This window comes from Halichoerus grypus, chromosome 6 (assembly GCF_964656455.1).
Source record: "Halichoerus grypus chromosome 6, mHalGry1.hap1.1, whole genome shotgun sequence".
Taxonomy (NCBI): domain Eukaryota; kingdom Metazoa; phylum Chordata; class Mammalia; order Carnivora; family Phocidae; genus Halichoerus; species Halichoerus grypus.
The window spans coordinates 66,157,127-66,184,658 of record NC_135717.1 but is presented as its reverse complement, the minus strand read 5'-3'; the positions used below and the strand labels follow the sequence as shown (position 1 = coordinate 66,184,658).

The 27,532-nt window shown below is 36.2% G+C and overlaps 1 protein-coding gene across 9 annotated transcripts in view; it reads right to left on the bottom strand.

Annotated features, from left to right (window-relative positions):
* The window catches only part of LOC118546253 (ankyrin repeat domain-containing protein 26-like), a 108,806-nt gene that overhangs the window by 68,107 nt on the left and 13,167 nt on the right, over positions 1 to 27,532 (bottom strand). For 7 of the 9 annotated variants that reach the window (XM_078075284.1, XM_078075285.1, XM_078075289.1 and 4 more), the window contains exons 6-15: positions 21,175 to 21,211; positions 16,042 to 16,114; positions 13,475 to 13,532; positions 13,176 to 13,364; positions 9,194 to 9,319; positions 8,826 to 8,887; positions 5,417 to 5,510; positions 3,099 to 3,127; positions 2,933 to 3,005; positions 551 to 814 (exon numbers count right to left, since the gene is read on the bottom strand). In XM_078075284.1, coding sequence (XP_077931410.1) covers positions 551 to 814; positions 2,933 to 3,005; positions 3,099 to 3,127; positions 5,417 to 5,510; positions 8,826 to 8,887; positions 9,194 to 9,319; positions 13,176 to 13,364; positions 13,475 to 13,532; positions 16,042 to 16,114; positions 21,175 to 21,211 — 1,005 coding nt within the window. Of the gene's footprint in view, positions 1 to 550; positions 815 to 2,932; positions 3,006 to 3,098; positions 3,128 to 5,416; positions 5,511 to 8,825; positions 8,888 to 9,193; positions 9,320 to 13,175; positions 13,365 to 13,474; positions 13,533 to 16,041; positions 16,115 to 21,174; positions 21,212 to 22,060; positions 22,272 to 27,532 lie in introns of those variants that run through there. The other 2 variants (XM_078075292.1, XM_078075290.1) reach the window with 2 other exon arrangements.

The window sequence follows — 27,532 nt, the reverse complement described above, 5'->3', positions numbered from 1 at the left end:
AAAATAATAAAACAAGGAGATGGACTATGCATACATAGCTGAGAAGATGATACTATATAGTAAATTCTCAACTATTCCCATTACTGCTGGGAAAGCCAACTCTAAAACAAAAGTCATACAGAACATAGGAAATATTTTAATATTTGATTTGGGAAGGTGTTTTTTTTTAGTTACAATGAATATAGCTTGACCAAGACTTGTGAATTTAGAGCTATAAAATAAAGCTAAGAAACTATGTTTTGACTAAGCAATCTTTAGATCTCTACCTAGTATTCCCAACTGGTCCCAAAGTTCTAAATATAATCCTGCTACCTACTCTCAAGTGAATGCTAAAAACTAGCCCAAAGGAAATTACTTTCTCGTAATTCTTCTTCAGATGTTCCTTTGGTTAGAGGAAGAAGACAAATGTCTTGCTAAAAGATATTCTGTTTGGTTGTAGGTTGCATAAAAGGAGTAAACACAAAGTAAATTTTGCCACAAAATTATTTTTGAAAAATCAGAACTATGGGGAAGTCATGGAGAGACTGAATTCTCTATGCTTCTTTATTACCTGGTTTGTGCTCTCTGCTTTCTGGTAGCTCTGATTTACACAGGTCATGGAGTTTATCATTCTCTAACAGAAACACAACTCCAATATTATTAATCTTTTCTTTCTCTATGAAGGTCGTCCGTCCAAATTCTGTGGATGCTGACTGACTTTTGGTCACCGACTGTGATACAGATGGGCCTTTATCATCAACTCTCAAATCCCTGGATCTTTGACAAGGCTCATTAGAGTGGCACAAACCCACAGAAGACTTCCAACAGGAAAAAACTGAAAATAAAATTTCATTTATTAGAATGTAAGTAATAATATAAACTTGGGAAATTTTTATAAATCCTTTTCTCAGAGAAGGAGTCCCATGTCCCACTCTTTTCCCAGACACACTACTACTCATTCGTACCTTATTGTGTTACACATGTCCTATACTTGCCATTCACACAGCTGTATTTAACTGACTCTTTCTTTTTATACTCTAGTATTCCATAGTTTAATTTACTCACCAAGCTCTAGTACATATTCTGTATTCCATAAGAGCTTTTGTTCATTAATAATTAAGATTTTCAAGAGTATGAATTTTTTTAGGAAGAAAATTTATGTCTACCTTTTATGTTTAAATATGTACCGTGGGGGTGCCTGAGTGGCTCAGTCGGTTAAGCGGCTGCCTTCGGCTCAGGTCATGATCCCAGGGTCCCGGGAGAGAGCCCGACGTCGGGCTCCCTGCTCAGTGGGGTGTCTGCTTCTCCCTCGCCCTCTGCCTGCCTCTCTGCCTACTTGTGCTTTCTCTCTATCTCTCTGTCAAATAAATAAATAAAATCTTTAATAAATAAATAAATAAATAAATATGCACGCTGTGTTCTAAAGACATGGGTTTTAAAAAAACTTTTGATGAATGGTACTACTTTTAATTACAGTGAGATGGTCTTTCCTCAATGCACCAATATCTTCAGAAATTTATTTTTATTTTTTAAAAGATTTTATTTATTTGTTTGTCAGAGAGAGGGAGAGAGCGCAAAGCAGGGGGAGCAGCAGAGGCAGAGGGAGAAGCAGGCTTCTCACTGCGCAAGGAGCCCGATGTGAGACTCGATCCCAGGATCCTCGGATCATGAACTGAGCCACAGGCAGACGCTCGAAGGACTGATCCACCCAGGCATCCCTATCTTCAGGAATTTTTAAGCCTTGGACAAACATAAATTCATCTGAGAAATGAAAGCCTCGGGTGATCTAATTATTTCCATGTAAAAACAGAATAAGTCTCAGTCCACACTAGATCCAAAAGCTACAGTGCCATGAAACAGAAAATGAATATATAACAAAAATACTTTCCTTTTTTTTTCTAAACAAGATTGTCTGATTTAAACGTCTTAAGACAAGTGAAAGAAAAAAGCAAGAAATGCAGAAATGAAACCTTAATGCTCATTTCACTACAAGGGCCCCCTTATCATGTTGTATCCATGAACCCTGTACATGGTTTAAAACAGTTCTCCCATGTCATCTGAGAATCCCCGGAGTTCCATGATCCATCCATTCAATAATGCTAAATGTTATCTGACATTTTCGCTCTCATTCTCTTATTAAGTGTACCGTGAAGGTTTCTAAAGATAGGATACGTGATAGTATCACAACTCGCATGATTAGTGGGTCAGAGCTCTACCGGCTAACAATGTATGATCGTGTATGCTTGTATTTTAAAGGCTTGTTTTAATTTCTAATATGGTAAGTATCAACACTTAAACAGAAGTTCTTTGGAATTCCTAATAATTTTTAAATAGTATAAAAGGACCCTAAAACCAATGAGTTTCAGAATTACGGTTTTAAGATTGTGTCTACCAAATATTAGGATATAACTAATTACTTCCCGCATTTTTAATAATCAAAGACACCACACACACACACACACACACACACACACACACACACACAGAACATCTGTTTGGCTTAAGATGATCAACATAATACCACCAAGATGAAATAAACTTAAAGCACAATTGACATGTTAGCAAGTGAATCTTTACTCTAGGTAAAGGTCAGAATTGAAATAAACATTGTGAACACTGGAAAAATCTGAGAGTCTAATAATTAACTTCTGGGAATCCCAAGGAAGTAATGGGATTCCAAACTGGGAACTTCAGGATTTCAAAACATAAAAGTAGAATCTGGAGCTAAAGCTTAGATTTTTAAAATCTCTTTTTCTTATGCTTATAAATATCTTCTGTTCAAACACGGGTGTCAACAATGGTATCTACCTTATTTTTGTCAAATCCTTCAGTTAAATTTGCCACCAAAAAAAAAGGAAAAAAGAAAGAAAGAATTCAGAATAAGAAGACTGTGAGCATTTCAAATATTTTAGTGTACTTCTTTCCACTGTTAAATTTGTATGGTAAAATTTACCTGATTTAGATGTTTGTTTCTCCTTCACTTCTACTGTTTTATTAGGAACAGAATCTTTCACTTCAACGGTACGCTGAATGGGTATTGAAACAATATGATTAAGACATGATGTACCTTTCATACAATCTGTAGTTAAAAATTCAAAATAAAAATATAAAAGTTTTACCTTCACGTAAGGATATCTTTTAGGAGAATCTAAAAAGCAAAATGGACATACAGTTAATTATATGTAAACGTGAAAGCCAACTAAACATTCATGCAGTTACTACTACGCTGAATCCTCATGCTTGGCTCTGAAAATGATTACATTAGGTTTTGGTGTTCTGTTTCTGGAGATAGGAAGGTGGGTTCGGACAGCGACAAGAGAGAAATATGAACCCATTATAAATATTGAAAAAAAATGCAAATATAGGTATTCAGTGTCATACTTACTGATAATAACAATTGTAGCATTTAGGGAATGAACCCTATAATCTCTTAGGTTTCCAAAATTAGTTTGATTTGGTAGATCATGTTAGTCTTTAAAAGGTTTTTGTGAAACAGCTATCATATCAAAAAAATTAGCTATCTTAAAAAAAAAAAAAAAAAAGCCAAAGCTTCCATATTCAAATTAATCTCATTGGAATAATGAATACCAAGGCAACAGAGATCTTTGATGTCCCATAGATCTGAGGAGGATGAAAGAGTGCCTGTTTTACCCCAACTTTAGCACTCCATCTGCTTTCAGTATTCTTTGTGGAGCAGCTGTAATTTAATCTGTTTTAGTGCAAATACACTCAAGCATCTAAAGTGAATTCTCTGGAGTTTCCTCATCAACTCCAAAATTTCCTAGCTAACACGCCTTTCTTTCTTCCCTCCTTCCCTTCACTATCCACCTTCTTCAAAAGTAATTTCTGGGAGCGCCTGGCTCTTGATTTCGGCTCAGTTCATGATGTCGGGGTCCTGGGACTGAGCCCCGTATCGGGCTCCAGGCTCAGCAGGGAGTCTGCTTAAGGATACTCTCTCCCTCTCCCGTTGCCCCTCGCCCTGGTCCCTCGCTCGCTCTCTCTCTCTCTCTCCCTAAAATAAATAAATAAATTTTTTTAAAAAGTAATTTCTGGATCTATGTTCTTGATTGTTCTGCTTTTTTACATCCCTTTTATTACGGATTATCTCCACCACTTCTTTCCTCTTTGTTTAGCAGTAGTATCTTACATCTATAACCTCTATTTCTGCATCTCCTTGCTCCCCTCTAGCTAAAAACATGCTCAGCAGTAAAAACAAAATAATGCTTTTCCTTGATCCTATTATGTCTTGAACTATCCAATGGCCCTTCCCGATTTCTCTAAAGGGAAGTCTACATCCTTGCTACGGAGCACGTGACCCAAGGACCACCAACACTGGCATCACCTGAGAAGTCAGAATGCAGAATCCCACACCTGCTGCTCACAATGTGCATTTTTAACAAGGTCTCGGATGATTCACTAAAATTTGAGAAATTCTGGTCCATACTGAATGTGTTGCCACATTCCTTTACCTTAACTGAACCTTCTAGAAAAAGCCTCAAGTTTGTCACTATCGATTCTCCGAAACTGAAAATGTATTAAAAGTCATAAACTTTCGGGGTGCCTGGGTGGCTCAGTTGTTAAGCGTCTGCCTTCAGCTCAGGTCATGGTCTCAGGCTCCTGGGATCGAGCCCCGCACTGGGCTCCCTGCTTGGCGGGAAGCCTGCTTCTCCCTCTCTCACTCCCCCTGCTTGTGTTCCCTCTCTCGCTGTCTCTCTCTCTGTGTCAAATAAATAAATAAAATTTAAAAAAAAAAGTCATAAACTTTCTAATGGACTTTTTATCAGGGCTAAAGCTTCCTTGATCTCCCCCTAACTGACCCTGCTCTCTTCTTCCTTCCAATTCTCTTATTTTGCACTAAATGATACTATCTTATGAAGTGCCACCACTTTATATGACATTAAGATATATACATTTATAGCTGACTAGGACACAGCTCTGCATAATCAGCTACGCCGGTCCTTAATGTCTTCCCAACAGTGAGGAAATCAGTAAGAGTGGAAAAATTTTGGCATACTACTCTGACAAACTTTGGTGCTGGAAGCTCACTTGATATTATTCCTGCATTTCAAATACTCTGCTCTTCCTTTTAAAAGAATTATTTTATGTTACCACCTTCCACTATAAAGAGCTGCTTTGTCCTTCATTTACTCCCGGTACTCTCCGCCTTTCTCATCATTCCCTCTTTTCCTCTTATTTCCTGATGTTCCTTAGGTCTTAGAGTATCTTGAAATGGAACCAGTAATATAGCTCCTTCAGTGGCACTCTCAATTTAATCTGTTGCTGACACCTGATAAGATATACAATTGATCTCCTTTTCACATCTTTCTCCTTTCTATGCATTTAATGGGTGATTTTCTTTGGATATTAGAACATATCAGTATTCCCATTTTAAATTAACATTCTATCAAGTGACTTTTTAAGAAAATACAATTCTTACCTTCTACCTGTTCATTTAATATACGTGGTCCTTTCGGATCCGCAGCTCCAAATAAATGTTTAATGTCTTTCTTTGGAACACTCTCAGAAATACTCTGTTAAAATTAACATCAAAAATGAGCTGCATAAAGACTTCCTAATCCTTGTTTAAGAAAATATCTGAATTTCCTACTTTAACAGCAATCAGACTTACAGATAACAAAAGCATGTATTGAAAACCAAAACATCTAAAAACCTCATATATGCTTTCTAGATTAAGTGTATCTTTTAATCTACACTTGCCCACTGACTCTGTAAACTGAACATGGAAGGCCAGAGTAAATACTTTCATAGACAGAAGACTGATTTATATATACATTTCAACAGGAACTAACAAAACACCTAACTCTCCTTTGCATTTCCCACCAAAATAAAAGGACATTAAAAATATGTAGTTAATCAAATTCTTTAATAAGTATATTTGCTACAGATTTAAACTGTTCCTAATGGCAGAAACTTTTTCAGTGCTAAAGTAAGATACTTGACATGATGAGAAGCCTTGGAGTATATCATGTTGAGTATAAACAGAACACTGTGGTAGCTGCTGCTTCATTTAGATAAACAAAGGCTTGGAATTTTTATTGATAGGAGAAATGGTTGAATGAAACGGCAAAGTAGGAAGAAAAACTTTTCTTGAAATTATATTTAAATAATAGCAAAAAATTTTAGATACAGGTATGAAACTCTTCAAAAAAGTATAGTAAGCTTTCATAAGGGAAGATTAAGAACATTTATTTATTAATTACCTAAAATGTACCAGGCACTTATTTTAGTATGCACATTTTCTTTTCTACACACAACAATAACAATGATTATGACAATGGGGTGGATCTTCCTGCTTCCTGGTCATTCCCAGACATAAGAGTGAAATGATGAATAGATGTGATCCATGGTTCTCTCCGTCTAGAATGTCCTTCTCCAAGACCTTCGCACGACTGGTCCTTGTCATCCGCCACTTGGCGGCTCTTGCCACGTTCAGAGAGATCTTTCCTGACTAACAAAATTCCACTCCCATTCTCATCCCCATCCTAATGACAAACTCCCCCAAAATTCCCTAACCTAACATTTCCATTTTCTTTATATGAAGCACTTACAGTAACTTACAATGGATTGTTGTTTCCTTATTTTTTCTGCTCCTACCACTACAGCCTAACCCCTCAACTTACACAGCCTGGTACGTAGCTGATATTTAATAACAGAAATGTATTTAAGGTCAAAACATTTAAAATAATCTCACTGAGGGGGTGCCTGCGTGGCAGCGTCAGTTAAGTGTCCAACTCTTGATTTCAGCTCAGTTCATGATCGCAGGGTCATGAGATCAAGCCCCATGTCGGGCTCCGTGCTGAGCATGAAGCCTACTTGGAATTCTCTCTCTCCCTCTTCTTCTGCCCCTCCCCACCCCTCTCACACGCTCTCTCTCTCTCTAAAACATAAATAAAATCACCTCGCTGAGAAGGTCTCAAGTACCAAGTCACTATACTGTCGACCCTTACACAATGCAAGGGTTAAGGGCGTTGACAGCCGTGCAGTCAAAAATCCACATCTAACTTTTGATTCCCCAAAAACTTCACTACTAATCTCCTATTGAACTTCCTACTTTAAAAGCAATTAGACTTAAAAATAGGAAAAATGTAAATTAAAAACCAAAACATTTAAATAGAAGACCTCGTACATGCTCTCTAGATCTAATCTACGTCTTAATCCTCATTTGGCCATTGACTCTGTAAACTGAGCATGGAAGGTCAGAGAAAATCATAACCTGATGCTGACCTTACCAATAATGTAAAGTCAATTAACACATTTTGTATGTTATATGTATTATATGCTGTATTCTTACAATATAAAGAAAAGTTTATTAAGAAAATCATAAGGAAGAGAAAACAGATTAACAGTACTGCACTGTATCAAAAAAATAAGTCTGTGTGTCAGTGGACCCACAATTCAACCTCATCCTGTTCAAGGGTCAACTGTATACCTATACAATGTCACTGAAACGTAACATACCCCAACTTAGAAATCCACCTTCCCGTTCTTACTTTCCCATTCTTTTCTTGACACTACTGCCATTTATTTTACTGTCCTTCAGAAATCTTCACATTTAAAAAAAAGTGTCCTCAATATTGAATAAATCACTAAATACGGCTGTGATCTTTTTTGTCCTATATTTCTATAGCAGCCTTTACAGTATACAAAGTGTTTTCACATTTCTTACCACATTTGTTCATTACACATACCTGAGAGGTAGGTATTAGTACCATTTTTATGAGTGAGGTCACTGACATTCAAACAGGTTAAACAAGTTTTTCTGGCATCCCACAGCTAGCAAGTGACAGAACCAGGATGCTAGCATATCTTTGACTTCAAATACGGTGCTTGCACCATTGTGTAGCACCTGCCTGTGCTAAGAGATCAGGCCCTTTTTACCTCCTTCCATAGTCTGTCACCTTAGAATAGGCCATCATCACTTTATACTTATGTTTCTACAAGTATGGCTGCCACAAAGATACTCAATGCATACTATTTTAACTATCCAAAATGGCTTTTACCTATTAAAACACCACAAAACCAGGGACACCTGGGTGGCTCAGTCGGTTCTGGGATCTAGCCCCATGTGCTCAGTGGGGAGCCTGCTTCTCCCTCTCCCTCCGCACCTCCCCCAGCTCATGCTCTCTTTCTCTATCTCTTTCTCTCTCAAATAAATAAATAAAATCTTTTTTAAAATAAATAACTAAAACACCACTAAACCAAATTGTTATTATAATCCCAATGCTCCTTGTAAATCTACTTGACAATCCAAATAAAGTACTTTCAGGGCCCCTGGATGGCTCAGTCAGTTGAGTGTCCAACTCTTGGTATCAGTAGGGCCCTGCGCCCAGAGTGGAGTCTGCTTCAGATTCTCTCTCCCTCTCTCTCTCTCTCTCTATATATATAATACTCTCAAGTCCCAGGCATTAGCTTTTCAAGTTCCAAGTTGTAAAAACTATAATCCAAACTTTCTAGATCTCATCAGGAATTTTGCACATCCATATACACCACAGAATCACATCCGGCCATAGGTTGGCCTGGAGTAATTCTTTAGTTTTTTAGATAACTTAATTTCAAAACGCAAACTAATTCCTTATCACTCCTAAGCCTCAGTTTTCTGCAATAATACTACACAGCTTTCATTAAGTTAAGCTTGCAAACTAGCAGAACTGTATTATGCTGTATTATTATATTTAGCACATAATTATTTTATCAATTACAGGTAAAAAGTATAAGGAAATAGTTTTTATGGGCAAATGCAGAGATGACAGAGTAACGTCTAAGCATCCCTTTTATGCTTTAACATCATTCAATGCTTGTATTTTAAAATAATAAGAAAACAGTACCTCAGAATCCCAAGGTGATTCTCCATCTTCCTCTTCTCCTAATCCCAATGCTGACATTGTAACTATAAAATACAGTCACAGATACATTAATGAGAACATGGATTATTATGAATTTTAAACATATATACAAGCTTATCCCCACTCATGAATATTTCAATAAAATAAAAGTAACAGCAGTAAAGATTTTCAGAGGGTTGAATTATTTTCAGGAAGAAAAAGTTGGTAGTAGTCGGGATACTTAAAAAGAAAGACAGCAAAAGAAAAATATCTTAATGAAATGCATAACATATCTGGATCTACATACTTTCGGATGTCTTTATACTAGCATTTGAGCATAGGAAAAAATTCACAGATGTTTACTAACTTACCACTACTATTACTTTTGTATGCTCTATCAGCGGAAGTCAGATTGTCCTTAACTGTTTGCTCTTGTGGAGCACTTTGAGTAATATTAATACCATTGTCCTCTTTTCCAGTTGCCGGCTGCACCTCTCCTTCCTATAAAAACAACACAAAACAAAAACCCAACTTCAAAAAACATCACATGAATTCACTTGTTCACTCACTCACTCACTCAGAAAGACAAATACATACCGTACCCGTCAAGTCATAGGCACTATCGTGGGCGAAGCTGGAAATATAAACGACAGAGACTGCCCTATATGCTAGTAGGGGTAGAGATGGACCAAAACAATTAAGAACAGAAGAGTATCATTTACTAGCTCTACAGGTGAAGTGAATAAAGCACGGTGAAGGCACAAAGGAGACAAGAGTTGCATACGGGAAGCTCAGGAAATGCTGCAGATAAGGCTGTATATTGACAGACAGACAAGGTGCACAAGGAGGGTGCGAAGGACATTCTAGAAAAGGTAGAATGAGCGAAAGGATGACGTATGAAATAACGCAGTAAGTGACGATAGCTCCAGAATGTGGCAAAACTAGAACACAATTTTTGGGAATGGGATAGAGAGAGATAATTGGAAAATCAGGACTGAACCAAACACAGCAAGTGTCATGCTAGAATATGAACTTTCTCCTTCATGTCATGGGGATCCACTAAATAAGCAGAGGAGTTACATCGTCAGAAATATATTTTAGAAAGGTCTGACAGCAATGTTAAGATGAACATAAAGGAACCAAAACCAGAAGAGTATTTCAAAACTATACGTGAGAGAGTGAATTATGATAATAAGATATGAAAAATGGTAAGCAGGGACAAAATACTGAATGTGGTGATTTTTTTGTTTTGTTTTTTACTTTTTTTTTTTTTTAAGATTTTTTATTTATTTGCCAGAGAAAAAGAAAGCACAAGCAGGAGGAGTGGCAGGCAGAGAGAGAAGCAGGCTTCCCGCTGAGCAAGGAGCCCAACTTGGGACTCAATCCCAGGACCCCCGGATCATGACCTGAGCTGAAGGCAGCCACTTAACCGACTGAGCCTCCCAGGTGTCCCTTTTTCTAATTTAAATTCAATTAATTAACATATAATGTATTACCGGTTTCAGAGGTAGAGATGTGGTGTTGTTTTTTTTTTTTTTAAAGATTTACTTATTTTTAGAGAGAGAGTGTGTGTGTGCGTGCAGGGGGAGGGGCAGAGGGAGAGGAAGAGAGAGAATCCTCAAGCAGACTCCCTACTCAGTATGGAGCCTGACACAGGGCTTGATACCAGGACCCTGAGATCATGACCTGAGCCAACATCAAGAGTCGGATGCTTAACCAAGTGAGCCACCCAGGTGCCCCTGGATGTAGTAATTTCAGGGAAGTTTGGAGTCCAGTTTTTCCTGCTTCAGTGTTTCAGTGGTACAATATACTAGGATGGGGAAAACAAATGACAAAGCAATTACAAAAAGCCAGGGAAGAGGAATGGGTCAGAAACAACGTCTTCAATCTGGGACATGCCAAATTTGAAGCACCCAGGAGACTTAAGGAGAAAGTTTTAGACAAATACATTTGGAGTAGGAAAAAATGACAGGAAAAGCACATGATGTTAATAAAACATAAATATCTATAAAATATACTAACCGGTGTAATTAAATAATGTAAACCTACACAGAACTCTGAAATTTTCAGAATAAAAATAAAAGCAGGGAGGGAAAAACCATGGGATTCAATAGTTCATTTATATACTTCAACATTAGTTTCAAGGATAGAAAATATACTTTTATTAATATAAGCAAGTTAGTGGGCACCTGGGTGGCTCAGCTGGTTAAGCATCTGACTCTTGATTTTGGCTCAGGTCATGATCTCAGGTTTGTCAGATTGAGTCCCAAATCAGGCTCCATGCTCAGTGGGGAGTCTGCTTCTCTCCCTCTCTTTTCCTCTCCCTCTGCCCCTCCCCCCGACTCTCTCTCTCTCTCTCTGAAATAAATATTTAGAAAAATATATATATATAGGCAAGTATTAATTTCTGTAATGAATAGCATTTTTAAGATTAATAAAAAGATTTAATTGCAAAATACCAATTCAAGATTTTGTAAGAATACTTTTCTAAAAATTAATTTTAAAAGATTTAAATTGTAGAAGAGAAATACTTATGGGATTTTAGAATTTTGAGACATCTTTAAGTACTACTACAATGTACGAGAAAAATATAAAACCCTATTTTAAAATTCACATGATTTTCTTATTCCACTGTGAACAGCATACTAATAGCTCTAATTTCCTATCTGTGAATATAGGATGGTAGTTAAAGACTGGGGAAAGAATCTAGTATTAAAACATTAATAATCATGACCATCCAAGTTGAAGGTTTTTAAGTCTCCAAATACATGTATGATTATCAAGCAGGACCCAATATTCACATGAGGAAAGAAGAAAGGGACAAAAAGAAAAAAAAAATCAAATCACCAGTATTTCTGAATTTCAGATATGAAAGAATTCACATGTTAAATTTAACAACTATGGGGGCGGCTGGCTGGCTGGCTCAGTCAGAAGAGTGTGTGACTCTTGATCTCAGGGTTGTGAGTTCAAGCCCCATGTTGGGTATAGAGATTACTTAAATTTTTTTAAATCTTAAAACAAAAATTAACAACTAGGAATACTAAAGTTTCCTGAGAATACTATAAAATGTATCTACTATTGGAGATATTTGAAAAAGTAAAAATCATCTTCCAGAAATAATTCTGTATACTCTGTTGGCAACCTTTCCCTCCTTATGATTCCACAATGACAAACAGTTCATATTAGAAAAAAACTATAAATTGTGAGTTCATTCATTTGATGTGTGTCTGTGTATCTATTAAATGCAGATACAATTAAAAATAAATTATAAATCACTATCCAGAAACAATTTTATATTTTTCTTTAAGAGTGTTGCAGCTTAAAATTTATTTCATTTATTGGATAAAGATTAAGAACCTCACTTACATAATCAGAAATTTCAGTTTTAATTAATGAAAGACTAAATGTTTACTTATTTCCTCTCTTTAGTCTCAAAAAGCTCTAAAACCTACCAAGATTCTACCACACAGGAAGTTAAATCAGAAACCACAAGAAAGGGCACCTGGGTGGCTCAGTTGGTTAAGAGTCTGCCCTCAGCTCAGGTCATGATCCCAGGGTCCTGGGATCGAGTCCTGCATCAGGCTCCCTCCTCAGTGGGGAGTCTGCTTCTCCCTCTGCACCTCCCCCTGCTCGTGCACTCACACTCTCTCTCTCACAAAAATAAATATATCAAATCTTAAAAAAAAGAAAGAAAGAAACCACAGGAAAGACAATGGCCAAAAATTCAAAATTCATAATAAATCTGATTAAGGCCTAAAACAGATTTCACTTTGCATTATCTGTAAACACAGGTTTTGCTAAATTAAATATAAGATAGCACACTTTATTAAACTTAAATGGAAGGATAAAATTTTCTTCCAGTTCTTCATAAAAGTCAGCTGTAAGTCATTCAGAAGAGTCTAAGCATTTTTTTTATTACTTGACTTTGTTTTCTTATTTTGCACTTAAAATAATTTCTACCATATTTTGTAATATAGAGTATCTGCTCTCCCTTAGCCTCACTACTGCTGTTGTGTTTTTCTAATAATCTCTCTCAACTCTTCAATCTTTACGTTCATCTTGCCCTTCTTAAATGAATTCTTCCCCCCACCCCCTCCCTCCTCTTCACATCCATCTAGCTGTTCTTTCCAGTTGCTTTCTAATTCTTTCCTTCCATAATGGCATACCTAAGAATTGTTTACTCCCACCAAGCTTTATAAATCTCAATCTGGTACTTACCTCTCTGTTGTTATTACATTATTTCCCCTTATGATCTTGAGGACTTCCGTTTTTTCCTAAGATTCTTTTCATTATAAGCATCAAGAGGATGGTATGTGAAAAAAAAATAGGGAAAAAAGTTTAAAACAGAACAACTTGCCTTTATAACGCCATGGCCTGCTAACGACTTGACAGAAGGTTTTGAAAAAGCAGGACAAGAAAAGTCATTGGCTTTGAATGGTGGTTTGTAAAGAAGTCCAACTATATTTTCATCTCCATAATCAGAATTATCGTGCTCAGATAAAGTTCTACCTCCTGGTGTTGTAAGGTCGCATTGTGTTCCCACTTAGTAAAAAACAAAATAAAAAGAACATGAAAATATCTGTAATTTCGAATTACTGAATAATATAAGAACGGACAAAAATCAGTGAATAACACGTCTTCAAATAGCTTACCATTTTTGAATTGCTCAGAAGCATTCATTAGCGCTCTTAAGTTTGGTTTTGGGACAGTCTAGAAAAAAAATAATAGTTTTAAGGATTACAAGTATCACATTTGATAAAATAATTATAATATTCCCCATTATCAAATGAGCACCACTACACAGAGAACCCAGGTTTTGCAATCATTCAAATGGAGATTCAAATCTCAGTTCTGCCATTTACTAAGCCTATATCTTCTCCTGGGATGAGGATTATGAGAGATTTAATAGCTAGTCCCAAAATGTTATTTTCCTTACCCCTAACTGATTATTATATAAATTCTTCCTCAAAAAGTTAAAAATAAAGCTACCCTACAACCCAGCAATTGCACTACTAGGTATTTATCCAAAGGATACGAACATAGTGATCTGAAGGGGCACCTGCACCCCAACAATTTACTTTATAGTGAAAAAATTAAATTCTTTACTACAGTATTTATAAACAAATAATTGTAGAGTGAGAAAAGTCAGTGTTATTAGGGATATACTATGAACGAAAGCCTCTGTTTTAGATATATTTATAATATATATGTAATGTATATATTTACAATATATACGTAATATATATATTTATAATATGTAATTCAAAAAATTTAAGAGACTTCTGTTTATAGTATATCCATAATCATATTTACATATACCGAAAAATATTTTTCCACCTACCTTTACCTTATCAGTACGTGAAAGCTATAAATTATTACTACAGAGAGAAAAAAATAGAAAAAGAAATGTTTCTAACACATCAACTTTCCACATGGAGAAAGAATTGGTAATGAGAATTCTCAGGAGAAATGTACACCTTGAAAGGATATATCTAATGAGACACAGATGGGGTTAAAGAAAAAAGTTGGGAATTTTTATCTAAAATTCTGAGCTCATGGGGCGCCTTGGTGGCTCAGTCGGTTGGTGAAGCGTCTGCCTTTGGCTCGGGTCATGATCCCGGAGTCCTGGGATGGAGCCCCACATCGTGCTCCTGGCTCTGCGGGGAGCCTGCTTCTCCCTCTGACTCTCTCCCCTCTCATGCTGTTTCTCTCTCTCTTCCTCTCAAACAAACAAATAAATAAATAAAATCTTAAAAAAAAAAAAAAAGAAAATTCTGAGCTCACAATTAGAGGATACTAAAAAATATACTGTAACCTTTTTTCTTATTTATTTATTTCCTCAACATAGTTCATTTGCACTTATAAATCTTAAACATAAAAAGGGAATATAGGGCGCCTTAGTGGCTCAGTTGGTTAAGCGACCGCCTTCGGCCCAGGTCATGATCCTGGAGTCCCGGGATCGAGTCCCGCATCGGTGTGCCAGCTCAGCAGGGGGGTCTGCTTCTCCCTCTGACACTCCCCACTCTCATGTGCTCTCTCTCTCTCATTCTCTCTCTCTCAAATAAATAAATCTTTTTTTTAAAGAAAGGAATATAAATTTGAGCTATATTTTTAAAAATTCATATATTTAATTATGACACTTTATGCACATTACTTATAACATTCCATTATACAGAATTCCATCTGTCTGCTCATTTATTCACATTCAAAAAATATTAAATTGCTTCTTCCAAGCAAGACTTTATTCTAGGTGTTCCAGGAGATGCACAATTACGTTTCCTAACATCCAGTAGCTTATAATGATGCAGGGGCTTTAAAATGAATATTTAAATAAGAATGAAATTTTATATTTTAGAATCTGATACAAAGATTGAGTAGATATTTTTAAAAACTGTAATATAAAAGATTTCTGAAATTGGACATTTTACCATATGGGTATGAAGAGCCTCTGCTTCTAGAGCTGATTATTATTTTAGGCAAAACATGTATTCTTCACTTAGATAAAGTTTTAACTATACTCTTAATGGAATTATTTTGAAAACACAGTGGAATAACTTTGCAATATAAGTTTTGAGAAACAATTTAAATTTCTGAATTTCCACAATTTCTAATATTATTTTAGTCTAAATGTACAACAAAGGATAGAAATAGAGAAAAAAGTCTTTTGTAAAACTCTATGTTACCAAGGGAAAAAATGTCCGCAATAATTGAATCCACTAAAGATTTCATTTAGGCATGAGTATTATAAATGTCATATTAATAAAGAAAGAAAGAAAAAGAAAGAAATAACGAAAGAAAGAAAGAAAGAAAGAAAGAAAGAAAGAAAGAAAGAAAGAAAGAAAGAAAGAAAGAAAGAAAGAAAGAAAGAAAAAGAAAGAAAGAAAAGTCATGTTAAGATAACTTAAAACTCACAGAAAAATCCTTATCCTTGACCAAATATCTTATTTCCTCCATTATGGAAAAGCTTTTCCCAATATAATTTTCCTGTCATTATGTATTTTCCAGCCCATTTTTTTCAGCCTCCACCTTCAGTATTTACCAGAGTAAAAAAAAAAAAAAGAAATTTCAACTCGTCATATCTCTACAAAATGGTTTGTTCTGACCCACTTTCCATTACAAACATAAAATGATGATAGGTAGGCCACTGCTAAATTTTAAGAGTAAATAATATACAAACTAAATTCAGAGCAGGAAAACAAATTTCACAAGAGTACTTTACCTTGATATCAAAATTAAAGTCTTCATCATCTGATGTAGGCCATGAATCATCAGTACCAGGTTTAATGGAAATACTTTAGAGCAAAAACATACAACAAAAACAAGTTCATTAAAAAGAAAAATCGAATGAAAGGTCAGCTATTTACTGAATGAAGTTTCTTGATATACTTAAAATTTGGCCTCTGTTTTTGTTGTTTTTATTTTAATTCCTGTATCATTAACATACAAGTGCTATATTAGTTTCATGGATACAATATAATGATTCAGCAATTCCATACATCACCCAGTGCTCATCATGACAAGTGCATTCCTTAATCCCTATCTCCTATTTCACCCATTCCCCCACCCATCTCCCCTCTGGTAACCATCAATTTGTTCTCTATCGTTAAGAGTCTGTTTCTTGGTTTGTCTTTTTTTTTTTCCCCTTTGCTCATTTTTATTGTTTCTTAAATTCTACATATAAGCAAAATCATATGGTATTTGTCTTTCTCTGACTGACTTCACTTAGCATAATACTCTCTAGTTCCACCCATTTCATTGCAAATGGCAAGATTTCATTCTTTTCTATGCCTGAATAATATTCCACTGTGTATATATATCACTTCTTTACCCATCCATCTATCAATGGACACTTGGGCTGACTCTTGTAAATAATGCTGCAGTAAACATAGGGGTGCATGTATCCCTTTGAATTGGTGTTTCTGTATTTTTGGGGTAAATACCCAGTAGTGCAATTACTGGATTATTGGATAGTTCTATTTTTACCTTTTTGAGGAAACTCCATACTGTTTCCCACAGTGGCTGCACCAGTTTGCATTCCCACCAACAATCCAAGAGGGTTCCTTTTCCTCCACATCCTCGCCAACACTTGTTTCTTGTGTTTTTGATTTTAGTCATTCTGACAGGTGTGCAGTGGTGTCTCATTGTAGTTTTGATTTGCATTTCCCTGATGATGAGTGATGCTGAGCATCTTCTTATGTGCCTGTTGACCACCTGTATGTTTTCTTTGGAAAAAATGTCTGTTCGTGTCTTCTGATCATTTTTCAACTGGGTTGTGTTTTGGGTGTTGAGTTCTAGCAGTTCTTTATATTTGTATACTAACCCTTTGTCAGATATGTCATTTGCAAAGATCTTCTCCTATTCATAGGTTGCCTTTTCATTTTGTGGACTGATTCCTTCAGTGTGCAAAAGCTTTTGATTTTGATGTAGTCCCAACAGTTTATTTTTGCTTTTATTGCTCTTGCCTCAGGAGACATAATTAGAGAAAAAAAACAAAAAACAAAAAACAAAACCCACTACTACAGCCAATATCAGAGAGATTACTGCTTGTGCTCTCTTCAAGTATTTTTATGATTTCAGGTGTCACATTTAGGTCTTAAACCCATTTTTGAGTTTATTTTTAAAGAAAGTGGTCCAGTTTCATTCTTTTGCATGTAGCTGTCCAGTTCTCCCAACACCATTTGTTGAAAAGACTGCTTTTTCTCCATTGGATATTCTTTCCTGCTTTTCACAGATTAATTGACCATATAGTTATGGGTTTATTTCTGGGGTTTTCTGTTCTATTCCACTGATCTATATTTGTTTTTTGCCAGTACCATACTTTTTTGATGACTACAGCTTTGTAATATAACTTGAAATCTGGAATTGTGATACTTCCAATTTGTTTTTCAATATTGCTTTGGCTATTCGAGGTCTTCAGTGGTTCCATACAAATTTTAGGATTGTTTGTTCTAGTTCTGTGAAAAATGTTGGTATTTTAATAGGCATTGCATTAAATCTGTAGATTGCCTGGGGTAGTATAGACATTTTAACAATATGTGTTTTTCCCATCCATGAGCATGCAACGTCTTTCCACTTCTTCTGTCTTGACACAATTTCTGTCATCAATGTTTTATAGTTGTTAGAGTACAGGTCTTTCAAAATTTGGTCTCTGTTTCTAAAAAGGTTTTCGTTATCTATCTTGCCTCCACCTCTCCGAAGATGTGAAATACCTAGTAAAGACCCAGTCTTAGTTCCCATAACTAAGAGTGACAGGCAAGGAATTCTCTGAAATGTTTGAAAGTTAATTGTTCAAAAGTTAACCACAATGAATTATCGCCTTACACCTGTCAGAATGGCTAGAATCAAAAACACAAAAAACAAGTGTTGGTGAGGATGTAGAGAATAAGGAACCCTTGTGCACTGGTGATGGGGATAGAAAATGGTGTGACAAACAGTATGGAGGTTCCTTGAAATATTAAAAATAGAAATACCATAGGATCCAGTAATTCCATTACTGGTTACTTACTTTCCCAAAGAAAATGAAGACACTAATTTGAAAAGATATGCACCCCCATGTTTACTGCAGCATTATTTACAACAGCCAATATATGGAAACAACCCAAGTGTCCATCAACAGGTGTATCTCTTACACACACACACACACACATACACACAGAGGAATGTTACTCAGCCATAAAAAAGAATATGATCTTGCCATTTGCAACAATGTAGATGTACCTAGAGGGTATTATGCTAAGTGAAATAGTCAGAGAAAGATAAATACTATATGATTTCACTTATATGTAGAATCTAGAAAGCAGAACAAATGAACAAACAAAAAGCAGAAACAGACCCAGAAATAGAGAGAATTCTGTATTGCCAGAAGGGAAGGGGGTGGGGGACGGACAAAATGGGTGAAGGGGAATGGGAGGTTCAGGATTCCAGTTATAGTAAGTCACAGGGATACAAGTACAGCATAGGGAATATAGTCCATAGTATTGTAATAGCATTATGCAGTAACAGATAGTAGCTACACTTGTGGTGAGCATGGTGTAACATATAGAGTTGTTCAAGCACTACCTTGTACACCTGAAACTAACATAACATCTTGTGTCAACTATGCTTCAATTAAAAGAAATAAATAAATATATAAATGTTAAAGAACAAATTTATGTTATTAGTGGGAATACTATTCCCAGATTAAAGATTAAAAATTATAAGGTCCAAATTTTTTCCTTCACAGGTCCTGCCTTATTTAGGTCTACATAAACTAGCAAGACCTTAAAAACCTTCATAGGCACTCAGATACCCAAGAAGAGAGACTGGTATAAAAACAGAGTCCGGGTAGCTGTGCCTCTATTTCCCTATACACTGCCTAATATTTTCTTTCTGTGAGTTCCCACTCCTATTATCACTCTTCTGCAGGGCTCAGTGGTACTCTCCAACCTTTAAGTCTTTAGCCTATGAAAGCACAGACTCCCAAAACAAGGATAGGCTCAAATGACCAAGAGTAAGAGCCATTTCTTGCTCCTGGAGAACAAGCGAAATGGAGTTTCAGTCATCCATGTAGTCATCTCAACATAGACATGTTACCAACTACCCAAATAAAACTCTGGTTACTGATTTGACAGCCAGTCGTACCCCACCAAACCCTACATGTACATGGGCAGGGCTTCAGAGAATTAAGAAAAGAGGTGGAGTGAGGAGACCGCTACCTTGGGCCATGCATCTATGTTGTGTAGAATCTCCATTCCGCCTATTACTCAAGAGGATCTAAGCCACTCTCTGTAAGTTGGGGTGGAAGTAGATGATATCACATTCTTATATGCTGTAAAAAGATTCTTCCCAGTGGCTCAAATGATTTTAAGATCTCTCAACAGAAAACCTGAAGTATGCTAGTTCATTCAATTAAACCAACAAACAAAAAAGCTGCTCAAGATTCTCTTCAACCCTCTATTTTAATATGCCTTTCTAAACAACTCCCAATACCCTTGCCCTTCATTCCTTTGTGTGTGTGTGTGTGTGTGTGTGTGTGTGTGTGTATCCTTCATTCCTATAATTCATCTTTATCTAACTTATCATAAACCCCAATATTCTGACATCTTTTCTAAAACTATCCAACCCAGTGTTATTCTTCTTGAAACTTGGCGTCTCCTGCTAATTCCTTCCTTACCCCCCTCACTGTGTTCACAAGACCCCCTCCCCATCTTTCAATTATTAAAACATTTACCTACAAGATGAGAAAAAAGGAAAAAACTTGAATTTAAATCTCATTTCTGTCACTTATCATATCCAAATAAGTGACTTTTAATCTCTTTTGAGTTTCAAATTCTCCATTTAAACAACCACTGGGTGAGGATGTTAAACATAGGTTGCAGTACCAGAGGGTATTTTGATTAATTCATCTCTAAGATTCCTTAAAATCCTGAAATTCTATGTGCTTCTGATTTTGTCTATAGAAAAACAGAGACTATTTAGCTGGCAGAAATGGAAACAATTAATGGACTACAAGAAACACCAAGAAAAGCAGAGAACAAAGTAAAAAAAAAAAAAATCAAGAAAAGACTATAGAAAAGTCATGGAGAAAAAGAAAAAGGTCTAAAAAAAAAGAAGAAACTCCAAAGAACTAGTCAAGGGTACTAGCCTAAAGGGAAAACTAGACTGGGAAGTCAGTAAATAGAGAATAATTTAGAAATATCCTCTAAATAGATGATAAATTTAATTAATGCAACATGGTCTACACCTAGATTACATATCCTTCACTTCTGGAAAAATCATTCATCTCAAGGAGAGGAGACATCACTATATCTAAGAATCTGCCTGATTAGGTCTTGCTTATGTAAAAGCTATGTACTGTGGCCATAGGTAACTGAGATCCACCCTAAAATCTTTGACAGTAAAAACAACAGACTAGTTACCACTGCAGTAATTACCTCTAGTTATCACTAGTTGTCAAATATATTAGGACAAATGCTTGAACTAACCTGGTTTCTTGAGAAAACTCTAAATCAGGGTTAACACATAACTGAATTTGACTGAGTTGATCTGACTAGGATCTGTATCTTAATCCCAGTGCTGCTGAGGGACAAAAGAGTGGAGGTGGGAGTCACACAGGCTGACAGTCAAATCATGGGTCTGCTACTCATTAACTATGCAATCACAGGTCAATTAATCAACCTCCCTGCACCACAGCTGACTCATAAAAAATAGGCTATAATAGCAGAGCTATTTTGTGAAGCTATTGTAATGACTACATAAGTAATAAATGTCAAGCACATAATATAGTGTCTAGCCCAGAGCAGAACTCAAGAAATGCTTTTCTCTGCATTTCCTTAGTTAACACAAAATTTTAAAGACTCCATAAAAATCCTACCTGCTTAAAGACTCTTCTTCAGAACTCTTATCCGCCACTAAAGAAAAAAGCAAAATACATTTTAAATCAACAATAGAAAAATACAGAATATTAAAAGTATAAGACTGATGATTTGTTAAAAAGTATTCCTTCAAGACCACATCTGGAAACCACACTGGAATGAGTATTAATTATATTATTGGTAGGCAGGTAATGCATTAAGAAATCTTACTTTCTCCTCTACATTTACCAAATGCAAGAAAAGAATGGTATTTATCAGAATTTGATACCTACAAGTGAATGTTTATAATGACCATAATTGTAACCAAACCCTATGAGACTGACAGAAAATGGTATCATTAGCAGAATCATTATCATAGACCGACAATGTCAAACCTAAATAACATGATTCTTCTGGACTTCCACTACTAGGAGCAGTTAAAAGAGACTGTATTTATTCTGCTGTAACACAACAGAACTTCTCCAGCTCTTCAGCAGAGACTGTTAAGTTTAGGATGAAACATCTCATCACAAAGTTTGGTCTATAGCCACTGTACTTTGCAGCATGGCAAAACATAGCAAACAGACTCTCTCTGGCCTTATTTCCAATTGCAGGTAAGTATGAAAGATTTAGTGATTTTAGTGATATAAGGTATAACCTCTTGAGACTGTCTACTTTCATTGCTAGAGAGTCTATCTGGACCCACCTCTTAGACCAATATGGTACCAATGGTTAGTGCTAGGTAGTAGTGCATGATGTCATTGTTCTCAACCCTCCCCATTATGTGACACATGTCTATAGAAATCACACTTGTCACTATGTCTGTAAGGCATATGTCATCAGATCCTACACTGATGAACACAAAACAAAGGACAAAGAATATCTTGAATCACTACATTCAATTACCTTGGAATTTTAATTTTTTAAACATTAAAGAAGAGGGGTGCCTGGGTGGCTCAGTCGGTTAAGTGGTTAAGCATCTGCCTTCAGCTCCGGTCATGATCTCAGGGTCCTGAGATCGAGCCCCGCATCAGGCTCCCTGCTCAGCGGGGGTGTCTGCATCTCCCTCTCCCTCTGCCTCTCCCCCACCTCGAGTTTTCTCTCTCTCTCTCTCTCTCAAATAAATAAATAAAATCTTTAAAAAAATAAAATAAAATAAAATAAATATAAAAAATAAACATTCAAGAAGATATCCACTGTATGATTGCAACTATATGACATTCTGGAAAAAGCAATACTTTTCAAGTTAGGAGTTAAGGGTTGCGGCAAAGGGAGGGATGAATAGGCACAGCACAGAGGACTTTTAAGGCAGTGAAACTATTCCATGTCATTATACATTTGTTAAAACCAATAGAATGTACAACACCAAGACTGAACCGGAATGTAAATTATGGACTTTGGATGATAAAGATGAGTTAATGTAAATAAAACAATGTATCACTGTGGCACAGGATGTTGACAACAGGGGAGGCTATGCGTGTATGGGAACATGGGGTAAATGGAAACTCTCTGTACTTTCTGCTATATTTTGCTGTTAACTTGAAAATGTTCTAAAAAAGTAAGGTCTATTGATCGTGAAGAAAAAGAAAGGTATCCATTGAGCCTGCGATCACCATGTATTAAAGTAAGATACAGCCACCATGAAAATTAAGATAAAGACCGAAGTAACAGAATACAGGTATTATCCACCAAATTGAAGTATATGAAAATACATAAAGCAAATAATTTTAATTGCATACTTAGGCAAGAAAATAATGGACAATTATATAATCGAATCTTATAAACAGGGATTCACTACCATATGAAACAAAACTGGATTATCTATATAATTAAGAATTTTTATTCTAATTTTAAATCAGAAATCATTGTTTACTCTAAGAATCATAATGAAAGTTTAATAAGATAAAAAAACAGATTATAATTACCTAATATTGCCCCAGTAATTTATGTACAAATACCTGTTAAATATTCACCAAAAGTCAAAAAAGTAACCAGCACTTCAATTTAATACAGATCATGCTACTGAAACCAGTACCATGTGATACCATCATATTACTTGCCGTTAAAATAAAATCTTAAAACAACAACAAAAATTAAGGCAGGGCTCTAATTCCTGTGCAAAAAAGATTCCATAGAGCAGGCCAAAGACTGCCACCATTAGATCCCACTTGAATGGCTGGCCCTTGGTTGGTATTCGTGAACTTGGATTTCGGGAGGGTTCCCACCATTTCATAGCTGGTAAGAGTGGCTGTGCCTAAGTGTTGGTACAAACCTGGTGTCTTATCCTGTATACTTGATTTCCTTCAGGGAACCTGGAATTTTGGTATACGCTAGGGAGAAGATGCCTACATGATTATCATTTCCAGAAAACTTCAGGCACTGAGTCTCTATAAGATTCTTGTATTGGCAGACAACATTTCATATGTGTTGTCATAATTTGATGCTGGAGGAATTAAGCACAGCCATAGGCAGAGGATTCTTAGAAGCCTGCACTTGGTGTCCTCTAGACTTCACTCCATGCACCTTTCCTCTGTGCTGATTTTGCTTTCTATCCTTTCACTGTAATAAACCAAAGGCATGAGTACAAATATGCTAAGACCTGTGAGTTCTTCTAGTGAATAACCAAATCTGGGTATCGTTCTGGGAGCCTCTAATACAACTGCATTATATGAAATTTTTATGATTTGGGTTGATGTTTTATACATGATTACAGTCAGAAGGTTATTTCACAGAACACCTTTCCTTGAATCTGTTTTTCTTAGTATTTGCCATGGGGATTCCTGTATTTCTATACCCATCTGAATAAAGGCATAAAAAGAATAGATGACATAATGATCAGAAAATAATGTCAGACAAGCAACAATCTTATTTTAATCAGAAAAAAAAGAGAATCCTGATAATTATCAATATGTTCTACAGTATAAAAGTTCCTATAAAAAAATGAAAAGATCACAAAGATTTTCTCCAACTAAATAGGGCTTAATTCGGGGTGCATGGGTGGCTCAGTCGTTAAGCGTTTGCCTTCAGCTCAGGTCATGATCCCAGGGTCCTGGGACTGAGCCCCACATCGGGCTCCCTGCTCAGCGGGAAGCCTGCTTCTCCCTCTCCCATTCCCCATAGTTGTGTTCCCTCTCTCGCTGTGTCTCTCTCTGTCAGATAAAAAAAAAAAAAAAAAAAAAAATCTTAAAAGAAAATAAATACATAAATAAATAGGGCTTAATACCATTTTTATGGTAGTTATGAATCAATAAGGTAACTGGGATAATTATAGAAAAATATATAACTATCATATACTGTTTAACAACCCACTATTGATTATAGAGTTTTGTTTCCAGTCTTTTCCTTAATTTCTTATAGAATTAAAAACATAGTTCACCTATTAAAGGCAGTTGTTGACAAACTAGTCAAAAAGCCAAAAATAGGACGCCTGGGTGGCTCAGTCGTTAAGGGTCTGCCTTTGGCTCAGGTCATGATCCCAGGATCCTGGGATCGAGTCCCACATCGGGCTCCCTGCTCCGCGGGAAGCCTGCTTCTCCCTCTCCCACTTCCCCTGCTTGTGTTCCTGCTCTTGCTATCTCTCTGTGTCAAGTAGATAAATAAAATCTCTAAAAAAAAAAAAAAAAAAAAAAAAAAAAGCCAAAAATACTCCATCCAAAATATAAGATGAGTTCTCCACTCCACCCTGAAAATAGAGGATTTGATCATTAAAGATCAATAGGGCTCATTTCGGGGAAAACAAAGTGAGTTATCTTATATACATAGATGGTTAAAAACTTGGTAATCTAATTGGCCACATATTCTTGTTAAGTCACAGTTTACCAATTTCTGGAAAAAAATATAAAAGCATGTCACATTAAAACTGTATCAGATAAAAATTTCTGAGAATCCAGAAAATGCTTTCAGTCTTGGCAGACCATCATCCCTAACTTTGTCACTGTGATACAGATACAAAGAAATTTAGCACAAGAAACTAATAAAATATGAGATACACTTTAGATTAGGTAGCCCATTACCTTAGAAGGAAATACACATATATGTCAAACATACATATGGTAGAAATGTGTTCTAATAGTGTTGGATTCCAAGACCATTTTCCTTAGCGCTTTCTTTAGAGATGAAATTCAGAAAGGAGCAGTAAAAGTGGAGATATTAGAAGAAGGCAAATGAAAAGGGGATCAAGAGAGACAGCACTAACCAAAATAGTCAGGTATTGACTGTTTTTACTGACACAGAATTCCTGAACTAGTGAGACTAGTATATTCAGCATATCACCTTATATTTTCTCCTCGGTATTATACTAGTTTTCTGCCATAAAATATTTAAAAGAGGTCAAGACTCCAAACTGCAGGTCTGTAAACTATTTCTGATCAAAATTTAAAACTCTCAAAATACAGCTGCATCATGATTCCATATCAGAGACAGGGCCTGACAGTGGCTTCCTGCCTGTTGCTGTTTTTGTTTTCGTATTCATCCAGAAGAGTGTATCAAGGACTTGAGGAAAAACTCAAGTATCTCCACCAGAAACAGGTAAGAAAGACAACACTTTTCCTCACACTTGACTCCTAGGTTTTGACAATTATGGAAAAATGTTGGCAAGTCTACTCACCAGGCTAGACCATTTTCCCTTGACCCTGTCCGGGTAGATACTGCAGTTACAAAAAAGTTACGTAGGACCTGACTTGATGTGTTATTTTTCCATATTTGGACGTAGAAAGTACCAATCATGTAAATAATAGATCTTACAACTCAAAAATTCTTTTGAAAAGGTTACCAGCAAAGAGCTTTTAAAAGCTAAATCCAGCTTTCTTTTCAGTAATTTCTTTCTTTTCAGTAATACGCCTCCTTGAAATATTTTTTTTTAATTTTTTCAACATCACTTCCTCTAATTCCTCTCTTACGTTTCCCCAGTCACTCCTCAGTCTTCTCTACTAACTCCTACTCCTCCATCCACCCCTTATATATTGGGATTCCCAGGGTCTGTTCACTGGCCTCCTTCTCATTCTATATGTTTCTCCACCATGGACAAGCTCAATCTTTGTCCAAGCTATCACTTTGCTTAATAATTCTAATCAGATTATTTCAAATCTGCACCTCCAACCTTGAAGTTCTATCTCCAGCTAGAAACTCCTAGTATTCGATTATCCAATTACTGAAAATATACTACATGGACATTCCATCAAATTCAACATATACAGAAAAAACCTGGTCTTCCCTACTCCCACCGCTCTCCTCTCTTCATCCGATAAAGTCCTACTCATTCTTCATGTCCAATTTAAATGCTAGTGTACAATCTGGAAACATATGAATCTTCTTAGATTTCCTCTCTCCCCTAACTTTTTACATTCAATAATCATGAAATCATATTAACTATACTTCTTTTCGGTCTCTGCTTTATATTTCCCCCGCCACTGCCCTACTCAAACATGAGCTCTTAACTGATGACTTCCAGAGGAAAAAAAAAGCCACCAACTATTATTGTTATTTCTTAAATGAATAAAAAATTTTTAAGCAAAATGAATGAGAAAGGGGGCGTGTGGGTGGCTCAGTCAGTTAAGCATCTGCCTTCAGCTCAGGTCATGGTCTCAGGGCCCTGGGATCAAGCCCCGCATCGGGCTCCCTGTTCAGTGGGGAGTCTGCTACTCCCTCTCCCTCTGCCCCTGCCCCTCTGCCCCACTTGTGCTCCCTATCTCTCTCTCAAATAAATAAAATCTTTAAAAAAACTGTTTAAATTTTAAAAAATGAGAAAGACATAAGGCCTAGAAAAAGAACAACATTTTAAATTGAATAAACTGAGCCTCCTGACTTTTTCAGTATAGAAGGGTGAAAATTTCATAATGGACTGATACTAGGCTAAGGAAATATAAGCTTCCTTTGTCTTCCAGTCTCTTTACATGGTTTCCTTCAATACATCCTCCACATGAGGGGCCAGCAAACTACGGCCACAGGCCAAGTCCGACCTGCCATCTGGTTCTGTAAATAAAGTTTTATTGGAGCACAGTCACATCTATTCACCTGTATATTGCTATGGCTGCTTTCACACTACAATGGTAATTGTAGTTGAGAAACCACATGGCCTAAAATAGTCACGATCTGGCCCTTTAAGGAAAAAAGCTTGGTGATCCCTATTTTATGCCATAACCAGAGGGCCCTAATTCAAATCTAATCTTATTACCCTTCTGCTTCAAATTCTCCAATGAATCCCTGCATCAAATACTGCTGGCTCCCTCCCCAGTAGCCATTCCACAATTCTTCATTCTTGCTGGAGAACTACAAGCTTATTTGGATATTTATTGTCCCCATACACAAAGAAGGTGGCCTCACCCCAGCTTCAAAAGGAGAAATGATTATTCTAAGCTAATCACAGTACCTGATTTACCA